General features: G+C 41.0%; 1 protein-coding gene across 3 annotated transcripts in view; it reads left to right on the plus strand.

The window, feature by feature from the left end:
• Nucleotides 1–24,205, plus strand: part of LOC121186893 (rap1 GTPase-activating protein 2-like) — a 68,446-nt gene that overhangs the window by 10,912 nt on the left and 33,329 nt on the right. For 2 of the 3 annotated variants that reach the window (XM_041045777.1, XM_041045783.1), the window contains exon 1: nt 18,759–19,376. The exons of the other annotated variant lie outside the window; for it this stretch is intronic. In XM_041045777.1, the coding sequence (XP_040901711.1) occupies nt 19,243–19,376 (134 nt within the window). In that variant the 5' untranslated portion in view covers nt 18,759–19,242. Of the gene's footprint in view, nt 1–18,758; nt 19,377–24,205 lie in introns of those variants that run through there. 3 annotated transcript variants of the gene reach the window in all.

Consider the following 24,205-nt stretch of genomic DNA (forward strand, 5'->3'; position numbering starts at 1 on the left):
GAAACTTTTTAGAGAAACTAAAACCTCAAGGTTGCTGAGATACCTCATACTTTTATGATGTGGGAAGTGGTAGAACTCCACCCTTCCTCAAGAGCACAGGAGGGGATGTCACACTTCCTCTCTTCTCACACCTCCAATTCCAACAACATTGAGATACAAATATTAAATTATATATGTATATTATACATGTTTATATGTATCTCGCTAATGTTTTCATTTTTTTTTTAACACGTGACATTTAGTATTCCTCTGCCACCTGTTTTTAAATGGAAAAGATGGTTAACTTCATGAGATTGGAACCGATTGCAGCATTGTAACCAACCTGCATTAATATAAATGCTCTCAAATCAATTTCCTCTGAGTTAATTTAGATTGAAATCTTTCTTTCAGGTCATAAATGTCCTTCTTGCACTATTTTCTAACACAAAAATCTGCAGTATTCACAGATGGAAAATCAACACATTCTCTGCTGTTTCTGCTGTGACCACAAGAGGGAGCTGACTGTATGTGTTTCTCTCTCTGTGCACTGAAACGAGAGCAGGTGAAGAAAAAGTGAGCACTAGAGGGAGTTATTTCTCTATTTTCATACTCTCTAAATTGGTGTCAAGCTCTAACCCACCTGTTAACATGACCACCTGTTGAAGCTGATACTGGGAACACATCCACACGACTGGTATTCACTGTGAAACCAATGTACACTCCTTTTGTTAAAAAAGAAAATACCTACCAGTTATACCAACAGAAGAAAGATGCACTATGATCCACTGAGAGAAAAGCACGTCATGTTTTTATTTGAATTGTGCTTGTGTCTTGACCGCTCATAAATTAATTCTATTGAACAAAACAAAAACAGCCACAGTGTGTGTTGTGTGTGTGTGTGTGTGTGTGTGTGTGTGTGTGTGTGTGTGTGTGTGTGTGTGTGTGTGTGTGTGTGTGTGTGTGTGTGTGTATGCGTGTGTGTGTGTGTGTTGTTTTCAGTCATACTGTATGTAGTGGCCTATAGGGAGCGAAGGCTGTTGTCATGGCAGCGAGAACTGATGATCACCTAAGGGATGGTCCAGTATGGTTCATTACCATGGTGAAAAGCCCTTGTTATCTCGCCTTGCAGCCAGACTTCATTGCCAGTGTATCAAAACATGACCAGTGTAAATCTGACTTGCAATGCTCTTGGTTGCCCATAGCGACCACAGTGCATTTCCTCCCATCAGTCTAGAAATTGTGCGTGTCTGTGTTTCTGTCCATGTCCAAAGGAACATGTGAGGTTAAGATACATGGGCGGAAAGCATTACATGACTGGTAACATGACACCTACAGCGGATTGTGCCCTGTGTAATAACCCAGACCTCTGCACTGTCTGTCTGTAGGGAAGTTTCATTTCATTCATGCGCTTACATGCTTTTATTAAAAGGAATTAACAGGGTGCCTGGAGGTTTACAGATATGGCGAAGAGAGACAACTTCATTAAAGGATGATCAGGTAGTTGTTGATGACTGAGGACCGAGCAGGGACAGGAGCTTCTGCTCAGAACAAGGTTAAATCTGATTTAATTGTGGAACAGTGGAGGCTGCACTGAGGTCCTGTATACAGCGATGAGAGGAGATGATTAGCTGTAGTAGTAGCAATGATTTTACTTTTGTCATCAATTAAACAGAACTGAAATGGACAGTGAAAAACTTTACAGGTGGCAGTGAATACAATACATTGTTTTTTTTTCTCTTCTTTCTCTCTCAGTCTTGAAAATATGTATTGGCACCAGGGTCACTGTGTGCGTGCTCTGCTTATTAAGTGACCGTCTTGTTACTCTAAAGTCCCCCAGACAACCAGCTGCCTCTTTGCTTTTGACAAATATTTACTTCTTGGCTTCTCCTGATGCTCCACACACACTCAGGCACACAAAGTAGCTGATAAGCGCACCATCTGGCCTGAGTGCTGGCTGTTAAGGGCTCATAAAACAGACCCTCACCTATTTAGAGGCAGAGGGCTCCCTGAGCGGCAGTCTGTGGAGGACGGGTAAACAGAATGCACAGTCTTCTTTCTGCATACACACACCGGCACGGTTACGGTTGCACGTATTCCCACCCACATGAACACCCATATCCACAGGGGATGTAGGAGGTGAGACAGATAGGAGGTGAGAGGATCAGAGGATACACCTTCTCTTGTTCTGTCAATTTCTTCACGTCTACCACCCTCACTGATTTTCTTTGAGGATAAAGATACACAGAGATTGATTCTGCAAACCTGCAAACTGATCCCACACTTCCATATGCGTCAGAACTGCAAAATACGCATCTGACAACTTTGTACAACATATCACCGCTGGGGCTGGGATTCAAAAAGTTCATTATTATCATAGTAAAGCGTATTGTTTCACTCACTCCTGGAGTTGTTTCACAGAAATACTATGCAGCTCTGTTATTATCTATTATTTATGCTTCTCAGAATATATGGGAGCATATTACATAAAAAAATAAGTAACCTCATTCTTAGGAAAAACAGGAAAGCAAAGTAAATTCAAAATTTTGATTCACAATGTTCTTCCCATCTTGGTATTCAGAGTTGTGGGAATCCTTCCAGCAAGAGAAATTGAACTTTTCTGCTATTTCTCATCTAAACTAGCTGCGAGGGCAATAACTAATTATGAGGAAGTCAATGGGGAAAAAAATTATTGCAGATAATTAAAATGCAGTCTGACATTTAGGTCAGTTTGTCTTTTTTTATTGGCTACTCTAATATCACGTTGATTAATAAATATCAATGTATCCTTGTTGGGGATATATTGCGCTAACTAACAGTGATTACAGGCTTTATTTATTTATTTTTTTAACTGCTGTTTGACAGAGAACACCTGATCTCGACGTGTGTTGTGTGCATGTTTTCTCTATCATGTCAATCTCTGCTGTGTCTCCAGGAGTCTTTGCCGTTAGAAAGCATATAAGAGGATGTTGAAAGTTATGTTCTGCGGTTGCTGCTCTTGCTGTTTTGTACACAAACACTTGACATAAGCTAGCGGCAAATTACAGCCTTTCTTTCCTCACCATCTGAAAGAAATGAGGGTGATGCTGTAGAGAGTGGAAAAAAATGAGAAAGAGAATGAGTGAGGGGATGAAGAGAGACGAAGGACAGAAAGAAGGATCAAGGGTGATAGAAGAGAGCAAGGAGAAAATAATGGGCCAGGGAGACAGAACCTTTTCTGACTTTAGACAGACTGGCACTGCTGTCCACACCACACAGCACAGATGCACTTAACATCTGAAAAGAGAGAAGAGGGTCAAGATTGGAGAGAAAAAAATGAGAAGAATGGAGAAGGGGGAGGGGTGAAAAAGAGATGGATTCTCTCAGAGAAGAGGAAGATGGCAGAGGAAGGACAAAGGGAGTCAGAAGATGCACTTGGGGTTAGGAAAGAAAATCATTTTTTTCTCTCTCTTGTAAAGTTTGACCTCTGTGGATAAAAGTGTGTCTGTGAGAGAGGGTGAGTGCATGTGCGCCTTCTCTGTGACCCCGTGAGGTCATTCTCAAACATTCACATGAAAGCCGTTGACAGATGGTGGAGCGCATGGCAGCTGATGTTCTTGTCCATCCTCTGATTCAGAAACCATTTTAAAGCTTTCCATCAAACAATGCATTGTTTTTCTCTTTATCTGTCTGTTGCTGAAATCACTTTTCTTTTTGGCTCATTTTGCTCTTATTTTTGGTCATAAGTGGATTTAAGGGAAAAATCTACATTAAAGTTGCATTTGGTTCCTGTGTTTTATATGCATACAAACACATAAACACAAACACACACACGCTTTCCATATCAGTGTGTCCTTTTTGTCGAGGCAGGGAACAAGGCCCTGTCTCGCTCCAGCAGAGCTGAGCTCAAACCCAATTTTCTTTCAAAGGAATAATTCATCTCCATATGAGAACCCAGCAAATACAGCCTCAGCTTGTCCTTGCCTGTTTGGCCCCGTGCATTGTCGCTAACAGCTAAAATGGTAATGGCCTGTGTTGATAGATCATGGCAATTTACCACGGCCTCTACAAAATCAAATTACATGCTGCAGGAGATGAAAATCTAAATGTAGATCGAGATATGCACCATTTTGCAAAAGTGACAGCTACTTGTGCAAATTGATTGATAGAAGTTGAAATTCTTGTTGCAGAATTTGTTGCAGCAGTTGACCGTTCCCTGCCCTATCCCCCAGCGGTTACATTTGTTTGTAATGTTAATGATGTGCTTCTTGGCCCTATGCTTGGACATAGCATACGGTTGTTACTGTGGTTGGTAAGTTAGTTAGCGAGACATGCTAACGATAGCAGGTTATATTAGCACAGATAACCACACTTTTCATCACAGCCACACGCACACTGCTTCAACAAACCTTGAAGGGCCTGCTGTGCCTAGTTACGGTTGCTAAGCTATTATCGGACAATTACAGTTTGGGGGAGGGGTTTAGCAAACGGTCAGTATCTGGCGTTAACACATTCAGTGGTGCAGAACAGAGAGCGATGGGTAGCACTACATACTATATGTTACTATATTGTTTATCTGCCTGGTCACCAGCTACTCTCTTTTCTGTCTATAATACTGTAATGAATTCTTTCTGTTCTTCCTCATGCCACCTCAATTTCTATCTCCCAAAGTGTGTATTTTAATGTGTGTATTTCTGCGCTTCTGAGGGTCAACCTGCTGTCAGCCGACATACTAGTCAACCAAGGAAATTGATTTACCTCTCTGATGTTACGCATGACATTGTGGCCCCAGAGGAAACAGAGAGAAAAGAAAGGGATAAAAGAGAGGGAGAAACACTGGCTCATGTAAAGTACAAAAGACCGGAAAGAACAGAAAGTAAGAGAGTATAATTAAAAGCGAGAGGTGTGGCAGCGCGCACACACACACACACACACACATATAGTTTTTTTGTTGTGCCATGTGAGGCTGTATCTTCAAAATATTTTCAGGAGCGCAAGAGTAAAGCTTCACTTGTCTGCTTACTTGATGTTGTTATACTTGGATCTGTCAGAAATCCATTTGCAGCAATTTCTCTGATTAAATTGCAGAATGTAGGGTACACATATTTGCAGTACTATTTATCTGTGTGTGTGTGTGTGTGTGAAAGAGAGACAAAATATCAACCAAAGCCAATTTGCAAGCAGAGATAAACAATCATGCACCAAATAGCCTGTGAGTGTGTGAAAATAATTGTCGGATGACATTCCTGTCGTAGTGAAATGACAGCAGTGAGCACTGGGCTAGTCAGGGCCAGTGTGCTTGGTGATTAACAAAGGGCTGTCTGCGATTTGACACTGTAATCAGCGCTCACAAAAGGAACGGATATATCTCCTATTCATCAACGCCCTGCATCACTCATGTCTCATTTCTCTTCCCCAACTCTGGCCAGTGATCGCTCACTTGAATTTTCTCTCCGCTCATTCTCCTTCTCGTTTGTCTCGTTTCCTCGCTCACTGTCACATTCTCTCTAATTTTCCTCCATTTTCTTTGTTTTTACTAGATTTTCTTTGTCTTCTTCTTTCGGAATTTGTATCAGCCTTGTTTATTTTAATTTCTTTGGCCTTTAGGGTTACAAAGATTGTCCATGTTTCTTATCAAGCACTTGTTAGAGGAAAGGCAGCCATTTGTGCCATACATAGATACACTGAACATGATAAGTGGTCTCAAAAATGGATAGATGGAACACATCCACACCCTCCTCCCTATAACCTCCTTCCATTTGCTAGGTCTCAGATTTTTATAAGACTGGACAGGTGCAGGCTGGTGTTTCACTACACAGCTGTTACTGATTCAGTTATGTCAAATCAGTGATTTTCCAAGAAGAGATGGGTGACTGCATGATCAGGTTTGGGGTTCAGCCTCAGTTGGGCGTAGTTTTTTTTTTTTTATTTTTGGTTTCTGTTTTTCTCTTACAAAAAAAAATTACAACTGCCTTTAAAGCCCTTGAAAACATGGTTCAAATCTTGAAAATTTCTCTATGAAATATACATTAACAAATAAAAAGTTGAAAAAAGTTGGCCTTATTTAGTTCTTAGGAATTATTTATTAAAAGGAAATCTGCTTCATTAGGCCTTTGGGGGTGTGGTGAGTTTATCATCACCTTTGTCAGATTACAGTTATTGAGAGTGAATCTCAGATCTGCAGGTATATCCTGTATAAATTCTATACTTTCTCCGTGATGCTGACAGTATCCAGCCATGGTGTTGTGCGCCAGCTGTCTGGGTTGTCTGTGTCACAGCCTGTCTGGAGACTAGACACCAATAGTCCTGCTGATGGATCATCCATCAGACCCCACTTTGGAAGCTCTCGGGGGCCAAAGAGCAGTTCGTAATAGCTGTCTGGGCTGTCGTGCCGTGTGTGTGTGCATGTGCGCGCATGTGTGTGTGTATGTGTGTAAACGAGTGTGTGCGTAGCCCTCGAAAATGCCCTGTTTTCCTCTGCAACTTCGTTCTGCTCTGAATCTCACAGGACTGCTCACTGGTCCTGCTAGTACTTTTTCCACACATGACACACACACACACACACACACACACACTCACACTCACTCCCAAAGACAGTTTTATCACTATTTCCTCTTTAGTTGATCGCCCTTATTTCCCACAGCTGTGGCCCCGGGGAGGTAAACTGCTGTTTGTGTGTGCATCAGAGCTCCAAGTGAACATTTGAACTTTGTGTTATCAAACAACCTCGGAGAACGTTGAGCTGTACAGACGATCCTGTCCCTGTTCTTTCTGCAATGATTGTGAAAAACACTGTTCACAAACTGTAGCATTGGATGTCTACGGTAGCTCATGTTTCATAATTTTATCGCTCAAGTCTCCTGCATAAATACATATAAATATACATAAATGTTCAGTTGGAGCAGAAGTTGCTGTGTTACTATGAAAAATAGCCAACCCATCCAGTTCAAGTCCTGCAAAATTAATGAGTCACAACACTTGAAGCATTCAAGCTCAAATTAAAGTAAAAACACTACAGTTTTTTTATAAATGACCTTTGCTACATTCTATTTTCCATTAAAACAGGGCAGCTGTGGTCAATCTTACTGTCTGTAGATAAAAGCTTTCATAGTTATTGTGTTAAACACCAGGTGGCTGATGCATGTTACTTTTTTTCAGCAGAAGCAGTGATAGAAAGACAAGAGGGGTGGATATGATGAGTCAGTCAGTCAGATTTTCATCCTAATGTAGTGCAAATCCTAGCCAAATTTCCAAGAAGTCAGTCAAAGAAAATGTGAAGTAAGTGTTCCGTGAAAAGTTGGTGGCGCTAATTCCCCTCTGTAATTAAAAGACCAGCACTCAAACAGTGGAAAACGATGTGGAACTTGTGATGGAAATGTGGCATTTATGTTTGTTTCATGTGTTTTCATCTGTCGCAATTATTTGTAGGGAGCTAGAACGACAAGCACGTCAAAAGCGTCTTGCATGTCAGGATTTATTGGCTAAGTCACATTTTTCACATTTACTTTTTATAGATACACCAGCTTTTCCACCTCAGCCAAGTAAAAACTTAAAAGCAATATTTCACCTTTTTTTCCCCCAACATCCCCATTCAGATTTTTTCAGAAAAACATAAAACTTACTGGCTAAGCTCTACTGTATTAAATATCCATGATGACTGACAAGTGATCTCTGGGAGGTGCAGTTTAAAAAACTGTCCTTGAACATCTTTTATATGTCTTTGTAGTATTGACATAATGACTTGTAGTAATGCACACAGTTCTCTACTCAGATGCGTGAAAATTGATGGAAGAAGAGTAAAGAATGGAAAAGAAAATCTTGAGAGGGAAGTTCAAACCCTGCATGTTCTCTCACCTATGCACACCTGGCCAATTTAAGGGTTAAAGATGATGTCTGCATAACGTTATGAAAACAGTAGGGGTTGCCACTTTAATGCAGTTCAGTTTAATTTTTGCTTCATTTTGCTGCTGTGACTGGAGGTTTGATCGGCATCATGCATTCAGCACTGAGTCAGTTTGCTCACATGAAGCACAGATTTGTCCTCACGTTCAAAACAGTGTGAAACAGCTGAGTTTTAATGAGCTCATACTCTATCTGTCACCTAATCTTGCTCTTTAAGGATAGACCTGGGTGTGTGTGTGTGTGTGTGTGTGTGAGTGTGCGTGCGTGCGTGCGTGTGTGTGTTGACCGTCACACACCACACACATTCTGTCCCTCTCCTCATTCTCCATCTGTCGCCTCTTGACAAACACATGGTGTCTTGTTTGGCCGACTCAGCAAGGCCTCCGGTTCTGTGGGCTACATGTATAGTCTCCCGTAAACACACACTCCACCATCTTTCATGCATTGTTGTGTGTAGGACTCAGTGATATAGAAAGAAATAAAAGGTTTACAATAGCTGAAAGAATGAGACGGACTGATGCATACCGGGACACAGAATTTATAGGCAAGTCAAGTAAAGACAGACAAAAAATAAAAAGGTAACCGTCTTTAATGAGAGAGTGAACTGCCGTCCAGTTACTTGAGGCTGTGGGCAGGTTTGTCCTGTGTGTCCTGAGATTCTGCCAGAGTATTATCTTTATATGGGGACGACATGAAGAGAAGAGGCGACAGAATGAAGGAGGATAAGAGAGTGAGAGGAGGAGAAGGCTGATGAGGAGAGCAAACAGGCATAAATACTGTTAATTATGAGTAGAGAAAAAATGAGAAATGCAGGCTCAGGGACTGACAGACAGATGAGTGAGTGGTTTTATACAGTTCATTATTTGGGTTCAGCATGCATGCAGGGTGACAGCATGAGAGTCGGCATGAGTACATGATAAATGCTACATTTCAGTGCCGGTCTACTGCCTGTCAGAGGGAGGCAAGTGACATGTAGATGTCTAGGATTACAGCTGTTTATTAAAGGACTACACATGCTGCAGCAATTACCACACACAGTACATGCAGCAATGAAATATTGCCCATTGATGTTTCATCCACTCGTAGACTATAGAGGTCCTTCTTTCTTCAGGAAGTTCTGCACAAAGTAATTCAAATTGGAAATCAAACCTGTGCCTACTTTTGATAAATTAGTGCTACGGTTGTAATCAAACATTCTTCCTGTGTAGACTTGGAATGTGAAGGTAAAATGTTTTGTAGTTTGCCCCTTCATGAAGAACATTGCCTCTCATTAGCTTGAATTCATGTCAGTTACGATGGATTTGATAGAACACGAGGCAGGATATGAACCTTAAAGGGCCATGACAACATGTTGAATGTTCGACAGCCTCAAAGTCAACCTCAGTCGAGTGTTAATAGACTTAAAAGAAATCTCTGCCCCTGATTTCACTGCCTAAGAAGTGCCTTCAGTTTAATTCAGCTATTAAAACTAATGAAAGCAAATGTAAAAGTGGATTTTCTTTACTGGGGAGCCTCGTGGGGGGGCTCCCATAAAAACGGCCCATTAAAAGCTATCAAGCTACTACTACAGTGTAATCCACTTCTCCATTGTTCACCTGAATGCTCAATATGTTGCAGGGGCTTGAAGTTTCACCAGAATTTTGAGGACGGTAACAGTGCAACATGGAAGCAGAAATACTGCCAGTAAGAGTAAACATCCAATAATAGCTTTTTTTGGTCCTTATGGCAGCAGTTGAACAAGCTGCAGAAACAATACTGACATATTATCATCTCATGAAGTTGATATTTACACGTCCAGCAGATATGGATCAACGTTTGCACTCATTTGGAGTCTGGTTTCTGGCTCTGTGATGAATGTAAGTCTCCTTTCAGCTCTATCTTTAGTCCCTACCAACTCCTGAAGAACATTTCTCACTCTTTAGACCCTAAATGCTCCACTATGTTCACAAGTAAGTCCCTAACTGTGTCTGTTGGCTGTCTGGTGCTTGGCAGATCGAGTAGCAAGCTTTCAGACTGAAAACAGCCGGCTGCTGTGGCTGGAAATGACGTGAGACTGAACCAAAACACTGCAGCTCGGCTGTGGACCAAAACAACAAGCTGAAAGAGGCTAAAATGCTTAGTAGAGCTTGGATGATGATGATTCTCAGTTGGCTCATCACTATGTTTTATCATCGCTAATATAAAAAATAATGCTTAGTGATATAAATTCAGACCTTTGTAATGAGCTACATGCTGCTTCATGTACTTGGTATTAGTGTTACCAAAGATGCACACACACACACACACACACACTAGAGTCAGTTTGTGACACAGTAATTACAATAGTTGTGGTAATGCTGGGTTGTGTGACATGCTGATGTATTCGTTGTGTAGTATAGTCATCAAGCTGTCACTTGTACTGCTGTAGTTAGTTGGTCATAACGCTCATGTGACACCTTTTCATCTAGACAACATCACGCACACATCATGCACACTTGATCAACACTTGAAACCCTGTGTAGAACTCTGTGCATGTGTGAACGTGCGTGCCATGTGTCTGGTTAAGTGCCGACACCGGTACAGAGAGCCCTGGAGAGAGATGAGAAAGAAGAAAACAAAGACGAAGTTGAGCAAGTTGGTGTAGAGCTACCTGAGTGAAACGCTACTGCAGGAGCCTTGAATGAACTGATATACAGTAACTGCATTAATACATGGCTGTGCATATCACATAAATTAGAAATTAGTCATTTGTTTTGTTTTTTTGCTTTTATCTGTATCCCACAGCTCTGGTTTATTTGTATAGTCCAATATCACATGAAGTATAACAACAGGCTTTAAGCTCCCTAAGAACAAGAAGGAAAAACAACTCAGAAAACCCTTAGAAGACATAATGAAACAAACCTCAGGAGAGGAAATTTGAAGCAAGATCCCCCCTCATCGAATGTCTGGGGCAGCTAAACTGTAGGAGCTGTAAGTGGAGAAAAAGGCAAAGTCAGGCATCTGGGCTCTTCATAATAAAACAGCCACAAGCGAAATATTATCCTTGATGTCATTTAAGACCTTTCAGGCTCTCACGCTTTCTTTCCAAAGCCAGTAAACAAAATCATCGGAAGCAATGGTGTTTTTTTTCTTTGAGATCCTCAAAATTTGAACAGAAATCAAATCCACTGATCTGAGGCATTATCTTTCATTTGCCAAAGCATAATGGAACATAACACATTACTGTTCAACATCAGTTACTCAGTCTACCACTGTTGCAGCATATATATAAAAAAGAAAATCTATTTATATGTATATCTATTTATGTATATGTTAAATAGTTAAGGATTTAAGGAATTTTATGTAAGGGAAGTTCAGATGGGGTTACAGTTTCTCTGTTACATAAATATTCTGAACTGACCTTTATTCACTGTATATATTTTTTAATTGTTGAAACATCTTGCTGTGTTGTTAACACCAATGGTGAGATGCAGCTGATTGCCTTTCACACATCTCTGTTTTGTGTCTTGGTTTAAAAAAGGTTTGTCATCCATTGCTGCCATTTCTGGTTGTGTGTGCTCTTCACCGCTGAGCTCAGCAGCATCCATGTCTTTTAACATGATATACTCTCCTGTATGTGGGTGCATGTTTGTCTGTGTCTGCATATGGGTGTGACTATCTCATTTTATGTGTACATTACTTATATAAGAGCAATTCCCCTGCCTCAGTACAATGTTGGAGCAATAACTCACTTGTGTTAGCTTCCCTGAGAGGAACAGACAGCGTGCTGCAGTAAACTTATCTTAAAGTAATAATCCACCACCTTCTGTGGTTTGTTTTGCTGCTCTGTCTCTGATATGGTACAACAGTGATTCATGATGAAGCCTTTACATTTAAAAACAGCTGTCAAGTAGATCTGGGAAAATCCTCTATCACTCAGATGATGATTCATTTTATGTTGCCTGCAGAGGAAATGGGTAGTTAGCTGCCATGACTGGACAGACAAATCAGAGCATCACCCAGAGACATTCAAACCATATTAACAGAAAACAAAGACAAAAAAAAAAATAAATAAATAAAAATAATAGCTAAACCGGACAGAGGATGACAAGCATGCTGAGAATAAAGATGACTAAATGTTGACTTTGCCATCCTCTCTTTTCTGCATTTATCAGGTGAAGACAAAACTGAGTGCCTTTATTTTATTTTATTTATGTACTGTGTAGACATTTGGGTGTTGCAAAAATCAAGAAAAACCAGAATATTGGATTGAAAAAGATTTAGCCAAGTGACACCAGGCATTAACTTGGTTTGTAGACTGATTCTTGGAAATCAATGTGTATATTAAAAAATCCATGACTCTGTGAGTCCAAAGTAAGGAGAGGAAATTTCATTTAAAACAGTGTAAAAGAATAACATCATCAGTGTCCACAGACACCGATGAAATGTCTCAAACCAACAATGTTTTAGTTTGGGACTATTTTCATCGGCGGATTAAGACCCATTTTGTGCTTTTGGTGATGTTTACAGCAGCAGGATGTGAGAATTGAATCAAAATAAACTACAGTTCCCTTGCTCACTGGGATGAAGAAACATCCAGTGTAACAGCGAGGCCCATCGATGTGTGTGAGCTCTATGACACAGAAAAATAAGATGTATCAGGTTTTGAATACACAGACAATATTTGTTAGTAGGATGCATTTATTTGTTGATAATTCAAAATAAAAGAGGTTATCATCTGACTGATACTTTCATCTCCTGTATTTTATCCCACCTCTTCTTACTAAATACAGCAATATTTCCTTTCCTATTTCCCTGAATCATATATGATGAAATGATACAGCATTCCACTCCAGCACTGTACTGCTAAGTTTTCATGGAACGAGCAACTACGCTGAGCTGGCTGCACACACACACACATACACACACACACACACACACACACACACACACACACACACACACACACACACACACACACACACACACACACACACACACAGAAGAGGGAAATTATACTGAATGGGATGTGAGTAGAACAGAAAGAGGAACACCTTATGATTATATAAAAGACTGTGTGGAGTGTTTTATGGATTTATGTTTACTGTAAACTCCTCGATAAATCACTCTCTTCAACCTTCACTTCAGGTTTGTGTGTGCGTACTTGTTTTTGATTGCACCTGCATGTTTGTAATCACACTCGGGTATATGTCTTTATGTATAAATGTGTGTCACTGTGTTGATGGCTTTTAGTTCTTTAAAAAAAATGATCTTGGATCCAAACACGGCAGACAGGATCAGCATGTACTCTACAAGGGAGAGAGAGAGAGAGAGAGAGAGAGAGAGAGAGAGAGAGAGAGAGAGAGAGAGAGAGAGAGAGAGAGAGAGAGAGAGAGAGAGAGAGAGAATGGAGGTGTGATATGAATTGAGTCTAAATGGCACATATGCCTGGATGGGAGGATTAGACTCTAAACTGATGGCAGGTAATCAGTTACAGATTGCTGATTATCTAAATAGAACATGATCAGTGATAACATATTCAGCTGAGATAATGAAATTTAGATTGCTTTCCTCTAAAATCCACTGACTGTTCAGATTGGGGGGGGGGGTTTATTCCACTCTGCGTTTGAGCAGTGGTCTCAGTTATTCTGCTGTCATCAAGATGTGAAATACTTATTAGACTGGTTGGTCTAAATTTTTCCCTCGTGAAAATAAATGTTTCTAATAATTCAGACTGTAGTTTTCCAACTGAAGTTATCCTTTATCTGGTTACTGTTTTCCCTGCAGAAGAGTTTTTGGGTTTCGTAATTGCAGTTTTGTGAAATTGTCATAGTTTGCTTTGTAAGCCTGATGTTCAGGGGATGGGGGTGGGGTGGAAGAGGAGGGTGCGATTAACACCAACGAGAGATAGAGAGAGAGAGAGAGAGAGAGAGAGAGAGAGAGAGAGAGAGAGAGAGAGAGAGAGAGTGAGAGACATAGTATGCTGACAGATAAAGACGAGTTACAAGTAGAGAGGTGGTGCTGTTAGAAAGGAGAGAGGATGGCAGCTCTGTAATACCTAGCCAACGTAAAGACAGCTGAAATGTTTTGCAAATTAAATGAAAATTTTCACTTTCCAATGAAAATACAGACTAAGTCTTAAAGGCCCTGTTCACCCCTGGCATTAACATGCATCTTGGGTGATCCAATCACAAGTGGACAGCTACAAGTACAGGTGAGAATGCACCCAAGATGCATTGAGGACGCATTTATGATCCGATTGCTCAGACCACATTCCGAGGTGGTCTGGGCCGCATATGGCCACATTCTTTTAGGAGTGTGAACACAAATGTGTCCTCTGTGAGCAGAGCAGCACTGAGAGTTGCGGTCAAAACAAAATAAGGATCTGAATCTGAAGGACAAATATATATGAGATCTTTCAGTTACAGAGAAGACCATTTGTAAATGAAACCAAAAAATACATTCAGAGCAGACCTCAGACACCCCCCTCTAATTAAAGTGATATAATGACTTGTTTAAAGTCATAACAAGAAATTCAAGTCTCACCAAAATGACACCAGCACCAACAGACCAAGGAAAAAATTCCTCTCACCAGCTGGTGCTGACATGATAAACAGAATCTGAATGAGGGCTAGCTGAGTTTTTAATAAACCTGCCACATACTGGAATAAAACAGTCAAAGCACACCAAGAAACAAAACAGAGGAAATGATGTTGATGTCTGGCTCAACAAAGACACATGCAAAAGCAATCATGGCAAGTTAAAACATCTTTGACTACTGTGTGTATACGCTCAGAGCACACAGACTTGCTTTATAAAAGGGACTGACAGTCAGTGCAGAGACAGAGCTACATCAAACCGCATTATGTCTGAAATACCAACACTTGAAAGGGTTTTTTTCTCCCCAACATAATCAAAGTCTACACCGCATTTTAAACCACATCAAACACATGTAAGCAACACATGGGAAGTTCTTGTTCCCACAGCAGAGTCTGTACATCAGGCTACGACCTGATGTGAGATAGCGAGCAATGACATTTCCTTTTATTTACTCATCATTTGATTTACATGACAACATGACATTTCAGAGTCCGTCTCATATTTATGGCACGTTTGCCAATTCCACTTGAACTTTGGTGTTTCTTCATAAACAGAACATGCGTCTTCCTGCTTGGACCATTGACAGTTATTGTCCTAAATGGTGGAGTTGAATATGTAGGGGTACTGTGCACGTCTGCAAAAACTCATACACACACACACACTCATATTCAGCCACAGCGAAAAGGGATTTCGCATAAATGTCCTGATGAGTTGTCTTTCTATTTTACGCCAATATATTGTGGAGCATGGTGGAAAACACAGGGACTGAATTGGAGAGGAAAGTGGGAAGAGGGAGGGAGTGTGTGTATGTGTGTGTGCTAGGAGGGTGGGGTGGGGGGCTGGAGTAGTTACTCAGCAGCAGTTATGAAGGTCATTTTCTCCAGCGGGCTTTCAGTTGGGTCAAGCATTTTGTGTGCACGTGTGTGTGTGTGTGTGTGTGGGTGTGTGTGTGTGTGTGTAAGTACATGGCCTTGTGTATAAAGGTTAGACCTATTATAAGTGCTGCTACGCTGTATTCTTGTTTAGTATGAGACTAATTTCAGAGTCAAGCATGTAATTTGTGTGTGGTTGTATGTATATGTATATGTGTGTGTGTCCTGTAATAGATTTAGCTGCAAAGCGAGGTGACGTTGGTAGACTGGCATCTGTTTGTTTGGGAGACACTTGAGAAGCTGTGAAGTGACAGGAAAGGCTGCTTGGCACCACCGAGGATCACACAAGTGTGTGTGCAAGTCTGCATGTGCATTACAGAGAGAGAGAGGGGGGAAGTTTGTACATCTGAAACAAGTCTTTAACCGTCATTGATTCTCACTTAAATTTTCACAACCAATATGTTGTTTTTATTTTAGGTTTTTCCAGCTACTTTCCAGCCACTGGAACAACAACTTCCTAGTTTTATAAACGTGTTTTTAAAAACTGATTCAAATGTTTTTAAACTCAGTATGTTAAAACTGGGCTACTTTTAGACCCACAAAATAATTTGACATAATATGAATAATCCCAATGATGAAAAAAAAGAAATCAAAAAGAAAAAAGAAACAGAGGTTTTGCGAGAAACATCTAAAATACAGTTTAAAATTTAAATGGAAACATAATTCAAAGAATAAAGACCTGCCTTTCTCAAATACGTTTCATCATTAGGTTTTAGCTGTAAATGTCTGCACGCACACCAGGTCTCATTTGATTTATCTCTACCCACACGTACAGCTTGTGAAATCACATCGTATCTGCTCTGAATGTTGATTCAAGCACAGGGGTGTATTGGTACACCTCTGTGTGTCAAACAGGAACAATGTCACACCTGTGGGTGTGTGTGTGAAGGAGAAGGTAAGAGAAAGAGGGGAGGGGGAGTTGAAAGAGAGTGAGCAGTGTTTGTGTGTCTGAAAGTGAATAGATACAGGTGTCTCATATCCCCCCTTGATGACGCACAATAGGACCTTAGTGAAATGGCTGAGTCTGCAGAGAGAGAGAGAGAGAGTGTGTGTGTGTGTGTGTATACGTACATATGTACATTTATGTGTTCTTAACAGTTTGTCTCAAGGGGACACTTGATAGTCCAGTTGAGATGTGAGCTTGTTTGTTTGCCTCCACACAGGTGTTGGGAAAATCCTCAGGTGCTTTTGAGCGATGGAGCCAGGATCCCAGATTTTTGTGTCACTCAAAAATAACACATTGCAGTTTTTTTGAAAGCACATTCCAGAAAGAGCACGAATCAAAGATCTAGTGTCGAGTCTTCTCTCAGGTGGGTGTCCTTGGGGGTCCTTCAGGCAGATCCTCTGGCAGCTGTCCGGTTGCTATGGCGCTGATCACACACAGGAAGAGCAACGCATGAGAGAAATGGGACCTTCCATTTAATTGTTGTGTTTGTTGGTGCTGTTTCCCCGGCTTAATCTATTCCCTGGCTGCTGTGGGACAATTACTGAAGCATCTCATATACTCAGATGTCTTTGTCTCTCGTCTTGAATGATGCATTTCTCTAATTATCCTCTGTACAAGGAGTCTGAGACAGTCCATTTCAGCTATCGAACAGCATTTACCCCTTTATTACTGTCGCCACTCTTTCGAGACGAGACGAGCTGTACCAGATGTGTAGTGTGATTCACTGTGTATTTTTCTGCTGCATCAGGCTTTTTATGTTGCCTGCATAGTTTTATGTCTTTGTCCTTCTCTGTCTACAGAGAGTTTTATCTTTGCTGCCACATGAAACTGTCATAATTCACATGGCTATTTTTACCTTAAACTGGAAGTTTATAGTTTTATGTTGGGCACGTTTCATTGTCCAGGGAAATATGAAAAAAAAAAAAGAAGGAAAAAAAAACTAATCAAACATGAACTCATTTGAGAAACCAATGGAGAAAAGCCTGATGCTAAAGCTGTTTAATGAGGTGGATGAGAGGTAGCAAATCATGGCTTTTTAACACTTCCAATAGTGCACAAAGGTGTTACAGTTTCTGGGTTTCTGGTCTTACTGTCATGAGTGAAAATCAGTTTCTGTGCTCTAGAGGAAACATAATACATACATATATTAAGACTTTGTGTGTTTCTAATACATTACTGAATGCAACAGTTCAGCTTTCAGCTCCTCTGAAGCTCATTAATTAACATATTTCATACAAACAAATGCTGACATAAAAACAAGAACATGAGAAATAGGTTGCCAGGACGGTTCCCTGGCTATGGATTCATATTATACAAGCATAGTATCGATCTATTCATCTAACTCTTGGCAAGAAAATGAAGGAGTGTATTTCCCAAGATGTCAAACTATTTCTTTAATGCAAAAACAAGCAGAGCAGTAACATTATGAATGTGAAAAAAACAAAAGAAGATACAACAGTCTGTAAAAAAAAAAAAAAAAAATGAAATTCTAGCAGAATGAAAACAGTTCACCAGTCAATTAGCATTCACTAATTCAGCCATCCATTCATTCAATCAGTCACTTTCTTTCAGCTGGTTAGCTCATGTACAAACGGAGAGGAGGAAGAACAGGTGGCCAAAGATGGAAACAGAACACTTTAGATCAATATATTCTGGGAAGATGGCTGCTTTAGCTCTGTTTACTGAACTGTAAGACAACTGAAGAGGAAACTGGCTCTAGCTGGAGCTGGAGAGAAAACACTAGGATTGCAAACTGCATATTCATGACATGAACAAAAAGCAATACACAATTTTTTAGTGGGAAAAATAAAAAGATAAAAAATAAACAGAGGCAAAATGGAGAAATGATTTGGCAGAACTGGATAATAGGAGGCAAATAGTAAGAGCTGCACTGTGGGAAAATGTTTGGTTTTTTTATTTTTTATTTTCATTTGTCTGTGCACAAAAGAGAGAATATAAAATTTGTAACAATTACATTTTTTCATGAGATTTCAATTAATCCGCTTTCATTTTGTGAGGTTACATTTCAGTTCCGATGTCCTTGGCAACAGCACAGCAGGCAATAGGCTGATAAGCCTGTTTGAACTGAGATTTCACATAGATGGTGTGTGGTGAGGAGTGGATAGATGTGAGTGTGCATGCATGTGCCTAGAAATAAAATCATAAAATCAAGCATAGATAGAACAAGGTCAGGGAGATTAATATAAAATTATTAACAAGGTAGAAACAAGGGCAGAGAGAGAGATAGAGGGAGTCATACAGTAGACGAGGGGGAGGTACTTCACACAAACTCCAGCCAATCAGACAGTGGAGGGCAGGGCTCAGCAGACAGGAAGGAGGGAGCAGAGCAGTAGCAGCAGACACAGAGGGAGAAGAAACAGAGCATGCTAGAGGAGGAGGGAGAGGTGGGAATGTAGAGATAGGTAGACAGAGAGATGCAGTGCCACAGTGAGCGTGTCTGCGAGGCTGTCTGTAGTGCAATTCTTCACCCTCTCATCAGGGACCATGATGTGTTATGGAGCTACGATGTACAGGTTCACCGCGGGAGCAGGGAATGCAGATAGAAGTTCACCTTGAGCTGGAGTCCAGGTGGACCTTTGGGACTACAACAAAGCAAGAACAACAGAGATCTGATCTGACAACCTGCTAAGCCTAAAGTGGCTCCAGAGTCTCTAACTTTATTAGACTTAAACCAAAACATCTGACAGAGAGGCTCTAGACTACCAGTCCAGGACTAGAATTCAATCAGGTTCTTGGTCCAGCAGAAGCTTGGCCAGCTGTCTCCTAACCTGACAGCAAACAGATCTAAGATTGCAGCATCCACAGTTCACCCTGGAGCCCCGCAAAGCTACAACCAAGCAGGTCCTGCAGCCCAGGAACCCTGGAGCTGGCCTGACCTTGGACCGGCTGTCACCTGAACCCCTTTTGGCTCCAGCAGAAACGTCCGGCATGTCTCAGACCGGAGGACGGTTCCACAACAAGAAGGCCGGCATCCGGGCCGCCGTGATCTTGATCGGACTCCTGCACAAGTCTCGCAAAGCCAAGGAGAAGGAGAAAGAGAAAGAAAAAGAGGAGAATGAAGGGTGGGTGAAGTTTGTCCCACCATGTCGCCTGACGAGGGAGGCATGCTGGGTAGATAATGTATGGCTTATGGACAAGGAGACCGTCTGCAGTGCAGGGTTGAGCTGAGTGTGTGAGGAAAACTTTATGAGCTTGTAATGTCTTTGTTATTCCAGAGGCACAGGGCACTTTGAATGCTTTGCAGTTCAGTGAGTTTGTTTTTTTATAGGTCCTTTTTATGAGAGTGTGCTGGTCTGTGTTGAGTGTGTGTGTGTGTGTGTGTCTTGTTGACCTCACTTGTGTGTGTATCTGGGTCAGTGTAAATGACAAACGGGAAAGAGAGAGAAAGGTATTGAGGAGTGTAGGTGAATAGAGGTGTGCTCTGAGTGCTGCTGAAGAGCAAACGAGAGGTGTTGAGAGAATGGAGGACAGAAGCAGAGAGAGAGAGGGGTACGTAAAAAAAGGAAGGGAGAAAGTGAAGCATTAAAAGATGATGAGAGATGTGGAGAATAAAAAGGAAGAGGTTCAGTGCAAAGGTTGTTCACTCATCTCTTTATGTCTTTCTATGTCCAGGTCTTAACGAGTTTTGCAGGACACATAAGCGTCACTGGGCACTTGTTGATGCATGTAACGCTGATGTAACAGATCATCTTACAGCTAACACTACCTGAGCTGAGTGCTGTCAATAAGACCCCTGGGAATATCCCACCTGGTAACAAACAGCGTATGATGTTGGCAAGGTCGAAACTGCCAACATCCCCCCCATTAACTCTCCACCTGGATAGACCTGTTTTGGCACAGCTAATGTTATCGGCCATGTATTTACAGGCAAACTGGAACTGGAGAAGAAAGTTGCAGGCTGAGTTTGCCTATTCATTGTTATTGTGGTGAAGGATATATACAATGTGTTACTGGTGTGTGCGTGTGCGTGTGTGTGTGTGTGTGAACACCAAATGCACTTTGCTACTCTGTTCTAACAGCCCGGCCCAAAATAGGCTGTATCAAAATAGACTGTAACTCACTTTGCAAATGGTGATAAGTTTATCTGAGCTCTAGGTGTGTGTGTGTGTGTGTGTGTGTGTGTGTGTGTGTGTGTGTGTGTGTGTGTGTGTGTGTGTGTGTGTGTGTGTGTGTGTGTGTGTGCATGTGCATGTGTGTGTATAATTTAGTTCCACATAGTGCAAAATTAACCCCAAGAGGCGAGACTGGATTAGGTCCGTGCAAATCAGGCAACTGCCCCAGACCTCCTGGGGCCCCTAAAACCTGCAGGTTCATTGTGTGACAGTTGGCTTGTGGTGATTTGATTAATTATATTATAATTTAGGTATGTGCACCACTAAAATAAATACCAACTGAAATGAGAAAGACCTGTAAAATTACACTGTGCACATTCCCAAACAAATGAGTCTTTGGTTAAATTAATTAAATTACCATAAATTAATTGACTCAGAGTAAACCTGCAACCAGGTGCTATTCCATCGTACAGGTTCTGGTTGGTTTCTGGGCACTGGGCAATATATGTACTTGACAGAAACAGTGTACAAGGACGAGAAGGTCAGTGGGGCCCCAACAGTTCATTTTTTTCCCCAGGGCCCTCTAGTGGATTGATCCAGTCAAGCCTGTAGGTTGTGATCGTCTGTGACGGCAACAATACTGCACTGTCACACAGATAGACACAAACATGCATGTAACACCCACTGTTCTTTAACAGGAACGCTTCTTCCCTGTCTGTCACATGCGTGCCATGTGATTTATGATTTCGATTCTGTGTGTTATTGCCTCACATCAAATGACATGAAACAGCACAATCATGTCACTGAACACCACAGGAGGTTCTTCCTTCCCGTGGTCATCCAGTTATACAATTCCTCCTCCTTCTGCACATCTCCTCCGCTACTCTGCTGTTAAACTACTGTTAATTTGCTGCTGACCCACATCACGCTTTTCATTCAGTTTACGTTTGCAAATTTCAGTTAATTTACTGTTAAATTGCTGTTAATCTTCTTTGCACATTTCCATTTTTGCACTTTTGTCCGTTCTGTGATTCTAGCTCACGTTACTTTGTACTCTTTGCACCTTTTTCTATTCCCTTACTGTGTATTTATTATTTATTACTATCTTTATAGAAGTTTTTACTTTTTACCTCCCTTACTGAGTGTTAAGCAATCGTAACAAAGCCATTTCCCCCCTGAGAGATGTGATTCTGATGTATGGACAGCAGAAATAGCCTGAAGACCTGCGCCGATAATATTCTACTGCTATCACTCCTGTTGCTGTGGCTATTTGACATGATGATCCAGTTGCAATTGCCGACAGTTTTGAGGAGTCTTTTTCTAAGGGATCGTTGTTATGTTCATGAAGGCACTCCTTTCAGACTTACCACTATTATTTCTCTCAACCATATGCCCTCCATTGCAGCGGGTTAGTTCATGTCCTTAAAACTGTCTTATTCTAACAATGAATGCAAGAGAAAGTAAATTACTGACTGATTGTTATTATTAGACCTCGGCATTTATAACTACATAATAATAGGGAACGCTGGGTAGACTGCTAGAGAGTGAATGTTTTATTGGGTTTGACTTGACGGCAGATAATTTAAAACTGTGATTTTTCACTTTTTGTTCACAGTTTTCTCTCTTTCCACGATACAGGCAATGCGCACAAGAGCACATGCAGACACATGCATGGCATGCAGTCCTGCTCCGTGCCTGTATCTTCTGTGTATTCCTCTCACTCCTTATCTTTGCTCTGATGGAGCCATAATGTATATTTGCCTTCCATTAAGTTGAACAACATGAGGTCTGCTGCTTGTATCTCAATGTTTATATTACCCCCAAGTGTTAATGTCCTCCACAGCTCATTTATCTCTAGCTGCAGACCTGTTTTGTCTGTGTGTGTGTGTGTTTGTGTATGAAATGTTTGTGTTTGTTCCATTGTGTGTGTAGGTATGAGTGCATGAGTTGTGTTTAGCCTTTGTTGTAAAAGCCAGTTCTTATGCAACAAGTGTCTATTCAGTTATGGTTACATTTCCCTGTCGGTCTGTGGTGATGTGGTGCAATTGGTGTTTGTATGTGTGCGTGTGCGTGTGCGTGTGCGTGTGTGTGTGCGTGTGCATGTTTAAGAGAAGAAAAGCGAGAGACAGACTCATTTACGATTCCAAAGTGTTATTTAAACCTAATCTATAATCACAGCATGGTGCTTCCATTTCACTCACTGATTTGTCTCCCTCTAGGATGAATTGTTTTTAATAACACAGTTGACGAAATGTACCACCTAACAACATGACGTGCTACATGTATTTTAAATAGGCATGAGACATAGTATAAGTTCCCCAATTTATTTTGAGAGAAAACATGCATCTGTTTTGCAAAGTGCAACAGTTAATGAGTATTTGTTATGACGCTGGTACAGGCCAACTCCTGCTGATTAAGGGGAGTTGGACAGTAATGGCATAGGAAATGTCAACTGGAGTTTTGAGGCTCACAAAACTGCATCAAGGGGTTCACTGTATATTCACTGATAAACAAGGGGAGAAAAATGTCCAGATGTAGAGAACAAAAGCCCAAATCATTTTTTTGTTTTGTTCTTCTCTGTTTTCCTCATGTTTCAACTGCATGAAGGCTTAGGTTATGATGGGAGGTGAAAATCCTATTTTTCTGAATTGTGGATTCTGCTTGTAAATGATCAAAAAAAATGTCCTTGCTGGCTTTTTTAATGAGGAGTTAGCCTGACTCATCGCAGTTGACTTAGTGGACCTGCTTTGTTGGGGTTTTCTTTGTTCAGCCGTGACGCCAGGTTTCATGAACAGTTCACTTTCAATATCAAAAAACTCATATAGCTTTTTTCACATATAGCTTCATGGTCATGAATACTTCCACCAGCAAAGCATTTGTATGAAGAGAACCTAGATTTTAACATGACAGACTGGATTTTAAATAGACTTATACATCTGGCCAGTAATATGAGGCTTATTAGCTTAACTTAGCTTGGATTTTGTGGCATGCACCCTTGGTGATAAATATCTCCAAACATCTAACAATTTGAATAACTACACAATGAAAACTTTATCAAAAATACATCAATCAGTAACCTGGCAACTTCATGTAACCTGCACACAACTGTGCTTCGAGTATTGCTTTGACCAACAGGTGACAGAGTCTTCAGATAGTCTCTCTTTAAATGAAATCCCTCTTCAGATCCCCACAAGGTCCTCCTCACCTTCTGTATATTATTTATAAAAGCAACTGCCAAAGTAATGATGAGAACAGACACAATAAAATGTGCTGATGATTCGGTTATTAGTCAGCCCACATGGACTGGGTGGGATAAGATGCCCGGCCTGTGGAGGAGGATGTTGTGTCATGGCATGACAAGTCCTTTTTCCCGCTAAATGTAGCAAAAATCTAAGGACAAGAGTATTGATTTTAGAAAGACGTCTTTAGCTGCTGCAATGATTGTTATTAAGAGAGAGGAAATTGAGCTGGTGGAACACAACAAACAGTCATGCACTGGACGAGGACGTGTTTTTAAAATCAAGTGAGATTCTCAAAAAGTTTTTTTTTTTCCCTGCTTTGATGTCTACAACAGTCTACAACAGACAAATATTGTCTGACATGGAAATCTTTACACAGCCAGAGACAGGCTTGTTAATGTGACAAGAGAGAGCAGTTAGGGTGAGTCAGACCCAGCTCAGGGGTATTTACAGCAAGCAGATCCATAGATTGTCCTGCTCAGAGGTTTTTAGTGCCTGCTACGAAGAGAAGAATCCTGAGGGTTGTCTTTGCACCAATGTCCCAGTATATTCTGAACCTGGGAAACTGTTTGCTCAGTAATAGCTGTTTTTTTTTCCTGA

This window comes from Toxotes jaculatrix, chromosome 9 (genome assembly GCF_017976425.1).
Source record: "Toxotes jaculatrix isolate fToxJac2 chromosome 9, fToxJac2.pri, whole genome shotgun sequence".
NCBI lineage: Eukaryota > Metazoa > Chordata > Actinopteri > Toxotidae > Toxotes > Toxotes jaculatrix.